General features: G+C 44.0%; 2 protein-coding genes across 3 annotated transcripts in view; one reads left to right on the top strand and one right to left on the bottom strand.

Annotated features, from left to right (window-relative positions):
- Positions 1-14,054, bottom strand: part of znf385d (zinc finger protein 385D) — a 73,980-nt gene that overhangs the window by 40,467 nt on the left and 19,459 nt on the right. The gene's annotated exons all lie outside the window — the stretch shown is intronic.
- On the top strand, positions 6,236-9,597 carry LOC130391619 (uncharacterized). Of its 2 annotated transcripts, none has more exons than XM_056601841.1 (4): positions 6,236-6,778; positions 7,213-7,295; positions 7,471-7,562; positions 7,737-9,597. In XM_056601841.1, exons 1-4 carry the CDS (start codon positions 6,629-6,631, stop codon positions 8,756-8,758), a joined length of 1,347 nt encoding a protein of 448 aa, XP_056457816.1. In that variant the 5' UTR covers positions 6,236-6,628; the 3' UTR covers positions 8,759-9,597. The 2 variants fall into 2 exon arrangements, with proteins under 2 accessions (XP_056457816.1, XP_056457815.1); XM_056601840.1 differs by having other exon boundaries at positions 7,213-7,303.

Here is a 14,054-nt window from a genome sequence, read left to right as displayed (position 1 = left end):
CTGGTCCGGACCCAGGCCTTTGAACGGGGCCCAGGAAGGAACCTGTTAAAGAAAGAGCGTCCCAGAGCGGGCTGGCGGGCGGGCCGGAGAGGACCGCGCGCTCCGTGGTGTACTTTCCTTCCAGGGAGGGAGAAGTCCATTTCTATCAGGGGGTATCGATATAAACATCGACTCAGATGGGACGGGTGGAGGAGACAGCGAGCGGTGCCCATGTGTCACTCAGCGGCCCGCCGTCACATTACAAAGCAATCTGCCAGCGCGCCGATAGGCTGCCGCGATCGATAGCTTCCCCGATTACAATGCGAGCAGCGGGGGATACTGGGGCTCGGGGTTCGTTTGTTTGAAAACAACATCAAGCCACAAGACTGATAATTCTCTCAGAGCCTACAGACCTCCTCTCCACCTCCCCCCCCATCTCTACTCCCTCCTATGTACCCCCTCCACCTCTCTCTAGCTCCACCTCCACCCCTCCCTGCCTCAACCTCCACCCCTTTCCAACCCACCTCCACCAACACTCTCTCTACCCCCTCCTCCACCCCACTCTACCTCCACTACCACCCCTAACCACCCTCTTCCTCAACCGCCAATCCTTTCTTTCCCCACCTCTCCAAACCTCAGCCCCTCTCTTCCTCCACCTCTCTCTGCGTACACCTCCAACCCACTCTACCCCCATCCCCCAGCCCTCTCTGATTCCTCCTCCCCTCTCTAACCCCTCCTCCACCCCTCTGTACCTCGTTCCAACTCCACCTTCAACCCCTGACACTGTAGCTACACCAGGAGGAGGTTACTTGCACAAGCGTTGAGGAAGAGCCATGTGGCAGAGAGGAACCATGTGAGATCTGAAGTGAGTGAGTCATCAGACTCAAGCTGAGCCCTCTCTTTTTTTTTGCTATTTTTATGGACTAGAAGCCGAACCTGAATAGTTCAATATTAGGCTGAGCTCACAATAGGAAATATCCAAACCCCAACTGAATTAGCATGTGTCTTAACACAGCGAGAAATGAAAATGAGTAATACGTTTTGCCTTGTAAGCTTATTTCCACCATTGTATTAGTCACTTGTTATGACAGAGTAGGGTCTTACAGAGCCTGCGTATTCCTTACTCACATCCATGTCCAATAAACGATAAACTGCTTTTCAGCTGAAGAAATGTTGTGATGGTGTTAGCTCGCGCAGACGCCAGAAGGCATCACATCTGAGCTTTTAATACCGATCTTTGGTTAAAGCCTACAACTGGTTGACACACAGCCAGCGAGCTAACATGTTGGGTTACTTTGCATGATCCTATCAAATCCTGTCAGATCAAATCACCTTTCCGGCTGTGTTTGGTCGATTGGTAATATCCTGTTGGACTTGGAATACGTCATAGTGTGCAAGATGATAAGGGGATGAAGATGAGCTCCAAAGGCCTTTTGGCAGTGACGCCAGCCGCTAACTTTTGATTTAGCCGAAAGAGTAATACAACACTTTTCGAAGCAAGTAAGAAATTGCTTGTGGAAGAAATGAATTAAGCTGAAAGGTTTGGAATGGAATTAGAAGAACAAGCCTGAATAAAAAACGCAATAAACATCGGATGGCAGCCACACAAAATGGCAAAGCTCACATCTGAAAGAGGTTTGAAGGATGGAACACAGAGTCGTTTAAGCAAATAGAAACACGCCCACTCTGAACACACAACTATCCTTGTGCGTGTGCGTACCGAAGGCTTAGATACAGGCATTAGCAGTGACCTTGTATCTGATACCGCCCACTGACTGCCAGTATTAATTCAGTGTCTGTGCTGTAACCGAACCGCAGTTTAAATCCTTTATCAGACCATGTGAAGAGAACTGGTTGCTAGGCATAAAAAACAGGGCCGCTGTTGGTTTTCACGCAGACCAGCGGATGTTCAATCCTCTCCCATCACATTCACTAAGAGAAGATGAAGGGACTCTCTGCTGGGTCGGGCTTTGGTTGAACTGATATAAAAACACCTTTACAGTGGACTTTACATATTGGGAGGCTGATCTATCCATCTTACAATGGAATATACCGTCCTCCTTGTGATATCACTATAGGGTCGATTTGAGCCTAGTAGTGGCCAATGAGAATCACACCTGGTGGTGAAATAGGGGGCCTCTAAGCCTCGGCTACGGATTGGGGGTTAGCATGCAGGGAAGACATGGACAAACTGGGAGGAAAAACAGGGAATGCAGCGGCTGGTACATGTTTTCTGATCCCCAGAGGCTAACAAACAGATTGAGTCCCTCGATCAGTGGAGAACAAGATCACACAAAGACCTGGCAAGAGGATTAATAACACCTTAACACCTTGCACGCCTGCAGGAAGGCATGGCCCTGAATAGGTATTATTTTTAGCTTTAACACAAGGGATATAATCTCCTCAAAAGCACAATTTCAGGCGTACATTGTCAAACAAGAATTATATTTAGAATACCAATTAATGAACTTATTTCTACAGAGGATGCCTATAAACCGCTTACAATTATAGATACATACCCCCTCAAGACCCACTATATTGTATTTTGGCACCGAAATGGTGGAACAAGCTCCCTGCCGAATTCAGAACCAGCATCCGCAAGAGACTCAAGACTCACTTGTTCAGAGTTCACCTGGACTCTGCATAGCCCCCTCCCCTACCCCCCCACCTTCTCCTCCCTTACCCTCCTAAAAACACCTCGCTTACGCACTTATTGTATGTTGTACGTCCCAGCACTTAATGTACGCACTTATTGTATGTTGAACGTCCTGGCACTTTAATATAGTACTCTTGTGTAGCGTCTTATCCTAGCTATCTTTGTTGTATACGGGGAATGGGTTTACCTAGAAATTGTAAGTGCTCTGCACTTATTTCTAGGAGTATCTTTACCGCAACGACATCGATATATTGTTTTGCTCTCCTCTGACAAAATGGATAAAAGCATCTGCTATATCTCCTAAATGTAAATTTAAATGCAAATACTAGAACTAAAAACACAGTTTCTCTTATCTCTTACAACTTAAACTTAAAGTTCAATAGAAACATGTAACTGTTCCAACGCAGTGCTTGAAAAGACACATCATCACTGACTTGTTGCGTAAGACAAATGGAAAAGTTTCGGTGATCACATCCTATAGGATTATTTTGTGAAAAAGTGAGCATTAATGTTTACAGTGCCCCCGGTGCATATGAGTCCATCTGACCTCACCGTCATTGATAATGCTTTATCCTTTTGCTGGGAGTGTGCAGATGGAAACTAGCTTCAGCTTAGCTCCTAAATCAAACTCAGCTCAGATTTCTTTACTTCTTTATGTTTTACAGAGGAAAATAAAAACTTTAAAACTGTTGAACCTGCCTTTTGGTCGATACATTCGCATAAATAAAAAAACAGCTTGGTTGGCTTAAATTTCTTAATGTTAAAAGTTGTGCTAAGGCAACTGCCCTCATGATAATTAAACTGCCCTCATGATAGTTCAACCGCCCTCACACTTAAGCAAATGCTAAACCAACTGTACTGGTGCCAAATCCTCTGCTAAAGCATGCTTAGGCAAACCCTCTTAAAGAAGCCACCAATGCCCTGGCGCGAAACCGACCATTCTAGCACTAAACCTACTGCTAAAACAACTATGCTAACGCTAAACCAAACACCCTCAAGCTAAACCCACTTCCCATGAAGATGATAAACAAGGAGGAGCTCAAAGCTTACACTTTCAATAATATACTTTATTAGATCGAAGACGGTGGATCAAAGCAGGAAACAGAAAAGCACAGAACAACATGATTATACACCAGTTATTTAATAGCGCTGCTGGTGGATTGCGTTGGCTATTTAAATGGCGTCTATACGCTGTGACAGATATAAGCATTAGGATGAAGCAGGAAAGGGTACGGAGATTGACAGCGACAGTAGGAGATTGAACACAGTGTGTGTGTGTGTGTGTGTGAGAGAGAGTGAGTGAGAGGTGATTGCTTGCTGTTAATCCAGTATCAGCTTTCCTCAGTGTGGAGGCTTCCCAGTGCATTACTCATTATCTGTGGAAAAGTCTGTTAAATACAGATTAGCAGGAAGGGGAGGGCATGGGGGGCTGCACTGCCCAACTTTCTCATGGCACTCAAACTATTTGGCCTTGTCCCCATATGTCCCCGGCCGCTGTGCGTGTGCGTGCGTGTGTGCGTGTGTGCGCGCGCGTGTGCATGTGTGTGTGTGTGTGTGTGTGTGTGTGTGTGTGTGTGTGTGTGTGTGTGTGTGTGTGTGTGTGTGTGTGTGTGTGTGTGTGTGTGTGTGTGTGTGTGTGTGTGGTTTCTCCATACGTCAAAGATCTCTTCCTGTGACTGTAATTCTGTGTCTGCACACATGTTAGTGTCTGGCCGTAGTCTGAGTGTCATGCGTGCGTGGTTGAGTGCATGTGTCTGTGAGTTGTATGATTGTATGTGTATGAAGGTACTTGTGTGCGTGTCCATGTGTGTGTGTGTGTGTGTGTGTGTGTTTCCGTCTTATCCAGCTGTCTTACATATTTATTTCTGGTTTGGTTTCCAGCAGTCTTTAAAGGGACCTCATTCCTGCTGCACCTCACATGGCCTGAGCAGCTTCTACACCCTCATCTGCCTCATTTCATTCATTTCATTTCATTTCTGGTTTGCACTAGGATAGAAACCCTATCCTAGTGCACTTCACACAGCCTTGAGGCTTCTACAGGAATCCCATTCACTCGTCCTAGTTCATTCATTTGCTCAGTATTTATTTATTCCCTCATTTGTTAGTTTGTTTATTCATTTATTTTCTTCTGATTGATGACTACGCCGAACTGAAAAGCTTGACATGGCACATTGGCCCGTCACTTCCTACAGTTGGGGGGAGATCAATCGATTTCCCTTGCATTCCTAAGTGCAGACTGGAAGAGCAGCGCGGGCCGTGTTAAAGGGGATCCCGGCTCACCAGGACTGCGCTCGATGCCGTGTTCGGATCCGGTCCATGGGCTGTGTAACCTGTGGTGTTCAATCCGGGGGTCACGACCCATCCTTAGGATGCAGGGGGGGAATCAGGGGGGCTAACAGGTGGGCCGGCACCAAGTGGTCCACCTTCAGGCCCTGTCTGTTACCCTTGACCAGGGGCGGGTTTGCACACCGAATAGGGTCACACCGTATTGACGATCGATACACATGGAGAAATGTCATCTGACTTTTTGGATTCATTTTGGACATGGTAATGAGAATGGATTGCTTATTTCACTGCACAGAATATGGAGTGGGTTCAGGGCCGAAAAGCACCCCCACCGGTGTGTCTCAGCAGGGAGGAGTTTGGGACTCACTGCCATGTACTGCATCTCAATATCGGAACTCCAACAAAGCATCCCATAATTCGCTTCATTAGTCTTACTGCTTTACTTTATGAAGAGTACACATATGCTTTACTGAGAAGCCATCTGTCTGACTAATTAGAAAAGCGCATGCTGGTGCTGTCACCGGCAAAACGTACAGCACAACACTGCATACGGTGGACCGGGTTGGACTCTGCTGCAGTGGAACAACAACAAGAACAACAACGTCCGTCTCTGAAGTGCAGGTCCCTCCTGTGAGACTCCTCCCAGCAAGACAACTGCCACGGGAGAATCCTCTCCGAGGACAACGTGATAACCTCTGACTGACTGACTCCATTCATCCGGCTCTCACAGGGCGACCCCAGCATGTAGCGTTACTCAGCACTTAACACTCTGGGTCTCTGCGAACACTTCCTATGTTTCACCCAGCTTCAATGGGAGAGGGAGTCGCGACCGCAGGGGCATCGGACTTAATGCATTTTTTATCACAGTCATCCATTAGCCAAACCATTAGCAGTGTTTGGTTATTCATACAAATCTAAATAACACTGCAGCGCATTGGAGTGTTATTATGACCGTAACTATCTTCCATTTTTAACAGCCTAACAACTTCAGATTTGAACTCTTGAACTCAACTTTGAACATTTTTAACTTTAAAATTTAAACAGGGCCTGAGGCCCCTGTTTAAATCAATGCACTGCGATGAGTTTGTTATGCGTCTGCACACGGATGGGAAACGTGTGTGTTTGTGTTTGTGTGTGTGTGTGTGTGTGTGTGTGTGTGTGTGTGTGTGTGTGTGTGTGTGTGTGTGTGTGTGTGTGTGTGTGTGTGTGTGTGTGTGTGTGTGTGTGTGTGCTCTCCCATACCATCACCTGTGGGGCCAAAAAGGAGTTAGCCCACCAATCTCGTGGGGACCACTTCACTTGTGGGGCCCAAAATTCGGGTCCCACAAGTTTTTTCATTTAAATCAACTCAAGAACACCTCCAGAATGCTACAGCTAAGTCTCAGAGAGGGTTCCATAAGTCACGATTTGGGAGATGTGTGTGTATTTGTGTGTAAGATTTGCTCCCCTAGCGACAAGACTTTGCCAGTACACTTTGATACACACTTCAGGAAGTGTGTATGATTAGCCCCGCCCCTCCGCCCATCCAGCCAATGCGAATCGTTCTTCTACTGCAGCAAGGCGGGTTTCTGTGCAACGTCATCGCAGATGTGCGCGCGCAGCCAGGGGGCCGAAAGCAGCATTTGTCATTTGTTTACCAGCGGAGTTAGCGGAGAACGAAAATGACAAGGAGCTGTTGTGCTGTAAACTGCACGAATCGGCAAAAGGATGGAAGGAAACTGTTTAATATCCCGAGAGGATCTCATCCTTTTGCCAAGAGAAGAAGAAGATTGTGGCTCCAGGCCATTAAAAGGGCAGATTGGGGTCCCGAAGGTCCTAAAGGCGGCGAGAGTCTGTGCAGCGCCCACTTCGTTTCTGGTATGTTTGTCTTTTCCAACATGAGCTGGATAATGAGTAGGACTGCGTGTGATTTTACCATACTTAATGAGGATATATTAGTGTGATTTACTGACTAACTGGCCAACAAATTTGTCCGTCTTCTACTGAGTTTGTAAAGTTTAACGTTGGCTCGCGGTCGTAACCTATAAGTTTAGCTTTTGTTGTTACTGTAAGTACCAACATTAGCTGCATGGCTGGTGTAGGTTTCTTGGTTCAGGCTGAAAGTCATACAAGAAAGTGTCTTCACAGTTCACACAGCTAATGTTACAGTGTACGATTTTCTTTAACTCTGAACCCGTAACTTAAATGCTTGTGCTATTGGTGCTCATTATGACTGAGCTCGTAAATTAGCAAATAGGTTAAAAAATGTGAAAATAAACAATAAGCATAGCTAATCTCATTCTTTTTCTCAGGGTCACCGTCCATGGATTGTGATAGTCCAGATTTTGTTCCATCCGTTTTTTCACACAGCAGCAACAGAGACATCTCGGGAAAGGTGGCAAGGTCAGTGTCATGTCATGTATTTGAAATTTTCTAATTTCTTGGTAGCTTGTTAATTATCTGAGCAAATAAGATATTCTTGTGTGTCTTTCTTTATTATGTTATTTTATTATCTCTTAATGTGTTGATTATTTTGGGTTTTTAACTTAACTCTACTCTGTTTGTCCTAGATATGAAAGAAAGAGAATAAGAGATGAAGATAAGGCCCCTGCTACCTGCCCCACAAGCCAGCCTGAAGCAGATACTGTAGATTATTCTGAAGGTATGCACAAGTCATACTATTAAGTGTGTGTTTGTGTTGGTTGGTTGGTGGTCAGGTGAGTAGAGTGACAGAGAACCAGACAGATAGTCTGTGTGTTGTGTGTGTGTGTGTGTGTCTGTGTATGAAAGCTGATGTGTTGCACATGAGTTAATTTATCTCCTTTTTGTGTTGTAGATGAATGTAAGTTTGTGTCCAGAAAAGAGATGCACCAACTCAACCTGCAGTACAACCAGCTCCGTGATGATTATGAAGCTCTGAAAAGAGAACTGTATGCCACACAGGAAGAAAATAAACATCTGAAGGAGCAACTGAAGCAGTCCAAGTTTGGGTTTGATTCCATAAAAGACACAAATGCTAAAATAATTTTTTTTACTGGTTTACAATCATTACAAATGGTTATGTGGCTGCTGGATATTGTAAAAAGAAGCACACTTGTGCTTAAGGGTGGGTTAAGTTGGGAGAACCACCTCCTTTTGGTTCTAATGAAAGTAAGACTTGGACTCACCAACAGAGACCTTGCCTACAGATTTGGGCTTCCATTCTCAACTGTATCAAAAATACTAAGAGACTGGATACCCATGTTGTCCTCAATAGTGAAACCTTTGATAATGTGGCCTAGTAAGGATGCAGTGAGAGCAAACATGCCAAAGTGTTTTAAACCCAAATTTAGGAATTGTCGATGTATTATAGACTGTACTGAAATCTTTATAGAAAGAACACACAATCTTAAAGCAAGGGCTGAAACCTGGTCAAATTATAAGCACCAAAACACAATGAAATATCTAATAGGAATCACACCAGCAGGAGCTATATCTTTTTTGTCTAGTGGGTGGGGAGGTCGTGCCTCTGACAAGGTAATAACTTTAGATTCTGCCTTTTTGGGTAAACTTGAGCATGGTGACGAGATCCTTGCAGATAGAGGTTTCCTTGTTAGAGAGGATTTGGCCAGTGTAGGAGCAACATTAAGAATACCAAGTTTCACGAAGGGGAAATCTCAATTGCCAGGTTCTTGTGTTGACACTTCACGTCAGTTGTCAAGAGTCCGCATACATGTGGAACGAGTTATTGGTCAGCTTAAAACCTTTAAGATACTGAACACTGTCATACCCATCAGCCAAGTCGATATGCTAGATGACATTTTGACCATATGTGCTGGTCTTACGAACCTTAGGGGGGCTGTGGTGGCCCGGCGATAACTGTGTTCAGAGTCAAGGAGGTGTACATTATTTTCCATGATTGTGTCAGGCTTTTAAGGGCTAATGAGGGCAATGGTGGTCACTTACTACTTGCTCTCACTGTCTCTCTCACTTACTCATCACTCTCTTTCTCTCTGACTATAAAATTAATAACAGTTATGAATAACTAAATTTGATCAGACAGGATCATTCAGAGTACAAAAAGGTTGAGAACCACGCACGCAGAACTATTTCATTTATTTATGATAATGGAGAAACTGCGTTTAAAGCTGACATGGCAAATATTGAACATGAACTGAATGTTGTAAATGCAATATATTGAAGGCAATGCAATTAAAATTAAATGTACATCTCAACAATGAATGAGTGTACATAATTAATACTATATGAACTCATTTAACATTTATACCTGGTCATTTTTTTTTTCTAGCTTTCAACTAAGTTTTGAGTATTATCATTGTCTGCCGAACTCAAACTGCACTTCTTTCTGGAGATGAACAATATATATCAGTGCTGTTTGTGATTTTACGTAAATGTACATTCAGAAAAAAATAAATGAACACTTAAAGCGTCAGATGTGTTGTTTGTTTGTTGTTGTGTTGACAGTAATGAAGTCAGTTAGATTTTGTCAGGTGTACCTATCCATCTTGCTCATTACATCAGTTTTTTCTTAAATGCTGTTGTCCAGCATCCAGTATTTATATGCACGCAAACTGTCCTTAGTGTACACACTAGGCTTCTCAATCAGATAACTGTATATGTCGGGCCATGAGCTGGCCATTTGGACATATCTGCAATCCATTCCTCACTCGGAATACTATATGGGTCTGGTAATTTCTCACCAGTGCTGAGGACAGTTTGTTCAGGTAATCGGTGAAGTCTGAGCTGCTGAGGCTGTTGAGATGTAATTAGTCTGAGCCATCTCTGTCAAGACCTAGCTAACAAGCTGTCACAATTAAAAAATATTAATATATAGAATAACCAAATTTTATTTTGTAAAATGTTTTTGTTGCAGTTAACGTTTGTCTGGAGGAATTTCAAAATAAAACAAAATATAGACTCATACAAACGAAATCCTGCTTAATCATCACCTATGGGCTTCTACCATACAGTATGGCTTCTACTCATGTGGTGGTAACTCTGAGTGCATGTTTGGTGACTTCTTCAGCCAATGACAGCGTAGGAGAAGTTAGGGTCCCCCACATGGGGTCACGTCTGATCTGAGCCGCTGCTTGCAGACCAACACACTCTCACTCCGAGCGCGTCGATTTCTGACGAACGGTCAGTGACTTTTGCTTCAGTTTCTGACGCAAAAGGGTACCCTTGCGCTGCCTTTTTAGACGCATGGGGTTTTCAACTAGTTACAATGTAACCCTTTGACGGGGGACCCGATGGCTGCTGAAAACCCCATGCGTCGAAAAAAGCAGCGCAAGGGTACCCTTTTGCGTCAGAAACTGAAGCAAAAGTCACTGACCGTTCGTCAGAAATCGACGCGCTCGGAGTGGCTTCAGTTTCTGACGCTGAGGCCACGTCCGTGCGCTTTTTTTGACAACTGACAGAGCAACCCTTTCTCATCAAAATTACGTTCCCAGAGAACTATTTGGCATTCTCAATTACGTTTGTCTAAAAAACGTATTTTGTCCGTGATTACGTTTTATTGAACATATTGTAATGACCTCGCCGGTGACATAACGATGTCGAGTCATTAGTAATTGAAGGAACTTTTAATGAACCAAAACCAGGTCACTGAAACCCGTAACCACCGGCAGAAATCCCACCCAAAACAAACCCCGGTTACCCCCAACACGGTCTCACTCATGTGCAGGCCCCCACCCTCGTGTTCTTCCAAGGCCCTCCCCCAGCTGACCTAATGATTCGCCCCCACACTGATTGACAAGAAGAACATTACAATACATGCACACAGAACAACTGGCATAACGGACAACGAAATACAATGCAACACATAACACACAAACTATTTAACTGTCCCAGGGTCGCTACAATATCGTAAATACGAATTCGTTCTCAGCCTATTTTTGCCATTTATTTACCGTGTTACTATGGCAGAATAAAGAATAAATTAATGCATTATCATTCATCTTGAACATGTGTTTTTACAGTATAGAGTGGTAGAGAAGGGATGACGTATGTTGGCAAACCCGGAAGTGAGCGTCGCCCTCGGTTTCCCTTGACAAAAAGGCCAACGGGTTTTCCAATGGATTTTGGATTATTGCAGAAAAATCCTCAACTCCTCAAAAACGGAAAATAAATAAATAAATAAAAATAACCGTGCTCCAAAGAACGAAGTGTAAACCAATGCATTCTGAATGGGAGTGTTTCTCCGATTTTTCCATGCTACACAACAAAATGTAAACCCATGCAAATAAAGACTTCATGGTCATAATAATTTAAATATCCTTAATCTACTACTGAGTGTGTAGGGAGGTAGGCTATTCTATTTTTTTCAACGGGGCTGAATCCAGTCACTTGACCGTCTATGGTTGCTATGGTGGTTGCTATCGACCGCCCCCCTTAATACTCGTGGCTCACGCGGCAAAGGAGCTGCCGTCAATTGGGTTGTTTTTGTCGTAAACTAGGGTCCGATGGTTGAAAAATAGACAGATATTCCAAGGTATCCTTAAAAGGCAGCTTGGATGTGTTTATTTTCTGCAGTTTAGACTTTTTCTATAACTAATTTTTGAAAGCAAAACACCAAGCTCATTGATTTAACGAGGGGAGGGTTATTGAAACAATTTATTCAATAATATTTGTGAGAGGTCATTCCTTCTCCTGATTTTTACTTCCTATTTATGTCTAGGGTAAACCCCTACTGTCCACAAGCATCCCCCCCCTCCCCATATGGATTTGGAGAATTGTTGCCACGTCCCAGTGGTGGAGGTATCATATATATATATGAAAGAGGGCATTCAATTATAGCCTACAATGACAATTAGGAGGCCGAAGCCTTAAAGGAAGTGATGCAATAGGTGACTGAGTCGACAACATTTACAGTAAGCTGTATATGTATAGGGTCTCTTATATATCAAAGGGGGTCTCAAAGGACGCATACGCTTCAACCTGTGGCTCCAGCACTACAGGAAATGACTCAGCACGTGCTCCATCTCGTTGCAACTCACCCAGCGGCTCGCTTGCAAGATTTTGGCCTGAAGTTCTTCACAGTCCTACACCCTAGCCATCCAACATGCATATCTGAGAATCAGGCCTCTCTTTAATAATGACAAAAGTTATGAGAGAAACACACATAACTTTTTGTTATCTCATAAGCGGCGTGGTGCCGGCTCCTTTTGACTTTTGACCCCCGACTTCGAAAACGTGGCCACAGGTCAGCTGTGTCTACACACCTTTAGCCACAAATGTACACCTCCATCCCACAAAAAATGGGGACTAGAAACTAACCTCTGTCTTATGTACATTTACTGTACTGTTGGAGGTCACGCCCCTTTGCCGACCTTTTCGAGATAGCTAGGGATGCTAAAATGTTTACACACATTTCCCGGGGCCCCGTGAACGACATATCCGAGATTGGAGTTCTAGCCCTTAGAGAAAAAAGTTTTCCCAAATGGAGTGTCATTTGGACAAAGCCCTCAGAAGTGTAGCCTGCAAGACCTAATGGTTCAGAATGTGGTGGAAAAACAGTTTTTGAGATAGGAAGGTCCTACTGCCCTGAAATTTTAATACCTTATTCTGGGGCCTAACTGAGACCTCCACACCGAAACTTGGCCCGGTCGGACCTCGAGGGCAGGAAGGGGGGGCCTGCCCTCGGGGTCTGACCGGGCCAAGTTTCGGGCAGGAAGGGTCCCCCCTTCCTGCCCTCGAGGTCCGACCGGGCCAAGTTTCGGTGCAGATGTCCCAGTTAGGCCCTAGAATAAGGTATTAAAATTTCAGGGCGGTAGGACTTTCCTATCTCAAAACTGTTTTTCCACCACATTGCGGACCTCCAACAGTACAGTAAATGTACATAAGACAGAGGTTAGTTTCTAGTCCCTATTTTTTGTGGGATGGAGGTGTACATTTGTGGCTAAAGGTGTGTAGACACAGCTGGCCTGTGGCCACGTTTTTGAAGTCGGGGGTCAAAAGGTCAAAAGGAGCCGGCACCACGCCGCTTATGAGATAACAAAAAGTTAATGTGTGTTTCTCTCATAACTTTTTGTCCATTATTAAAGAGAGGCCTGATGCTCAGATATGCATGTTGGATGGCTAGGGTTGTAGGTCTGGGAAGAACTTCAGGCCAAAATCTTGCAAGCGAGCCGCTGGGTGCAGGTGCAACGAGATGGAGCACTTGCTGAGCCTGGACTTTCATAATCTTCGCTCTGTGAATGTAAAGGATGTTTGGTCGGATGTTACGACGAAGACTCATAATGTGAATGGGAATATTCTATAAATCTCTTGATATCATCTTTCGTCTCAACACTTCTGCTGCAGCCACTTAAAGTCTCACTCCGAGAACCTTAAAATATGAATCAATCCATTAGAAGTATGAAAATATCTTCCTGGTGGTGCAACAGAGCAAACAAGGTGTCCTTTGACATCTACGTTTCGAGGCGATTGCAACAGTGCCACACATGATCATATTTGTTTGAATATGTTTCGGGGTAGTAATTAGCTGTCGATTTTGGAGGCCTTTATCAATAATGACCAGCTATAGATTTGCTTCCCGATGGAGATTTTTGACAAATTACATGTTAATTAGCATCTACACGTTAAGCTGCGTCCATGAGATCAAGCTCGGCCTCTTGCTACACCGAGATCATGTCCTAGACCTAGGTGTACCATGTAAATACATGTTACCATTAGCTAGAGTGTCGTTATTGGTGTCATTGGACTCAGCTCAACGTGTAGATGCTAAATAACATGTCATTTGTGACAAATCTTTATCGGGAAGCAAATCAATAGCTGCTCAGTATTGATTAAGGCATCCAATTTCGACAGCTAATTACTACCATTAAACATGTTCGAATATGCTCATGTGTGGCACCGTTGCAATCTCCTGGAAGCGTAGATGTTGAAGGACACCTTGTTCGTCCTCTACCTCTTTCTGCTGCAAGCAGGGCAAGTACTATTCTCTTGCATATACTTATTATTCTCTCAGACACTTTTTTTGGTCGCTATCGCTCTATAACTCTTCAAACATTAACATAGAAAGGCAAAAAAAAATCGGATGACAGGTACTATAGTGGAATTGTGTGCTATAGCTTTTCCAAGCAATAGTACATAAAGTAAAAAATAAAATAAGATTAAAGTTACTTAAAAATCACATGTGTGTGGGTGGCTGTCC

This window comes from Gadus chalcogrammus, chromosome 11 (genome assembly GCF_026213295.1).
Source record: "Gadus chalcogrammus isolate NIFS_2021 chromosome 11, NIFS_Gcha_1.0, whole genome shotgun sequence".
In the NCBI taxonomy this organism is placed as follows: Eukaryota; Metazoa; Chordata; class Actinopteri; order Gadiformes; family Gadidae; genus Gadus; species Gadus chalcogrammus.
Note: the sequence above shows the minus strand (reverse complement) of the source record. Positions and strands in the feature narration are given on the sequence as shown.

Coding starts and splice junctions, on each gene's coding strand:
- LOC130391619 (XM_056601840.1), top strand. CDS start 6,583: ATGACAAGGAGCTGTTGTGCTGTAAACTGCACGAATCGGCAAAAGGAT. Junction 6,779..7,212: donor CAGCGCCCACTTCGTTTCTG/GTATGTTTGTCT, acceptor TCTTTTTCTCAG/GGTCACCGTCCATGGATTGT. Junction 7,304..7,470: donor ATCTCGGGAAAGGTGGCAAG/GTCAGTGTCATG, acceptor TGTTTGTCCTAG/ATATGAAAGAAAGAGAATAA.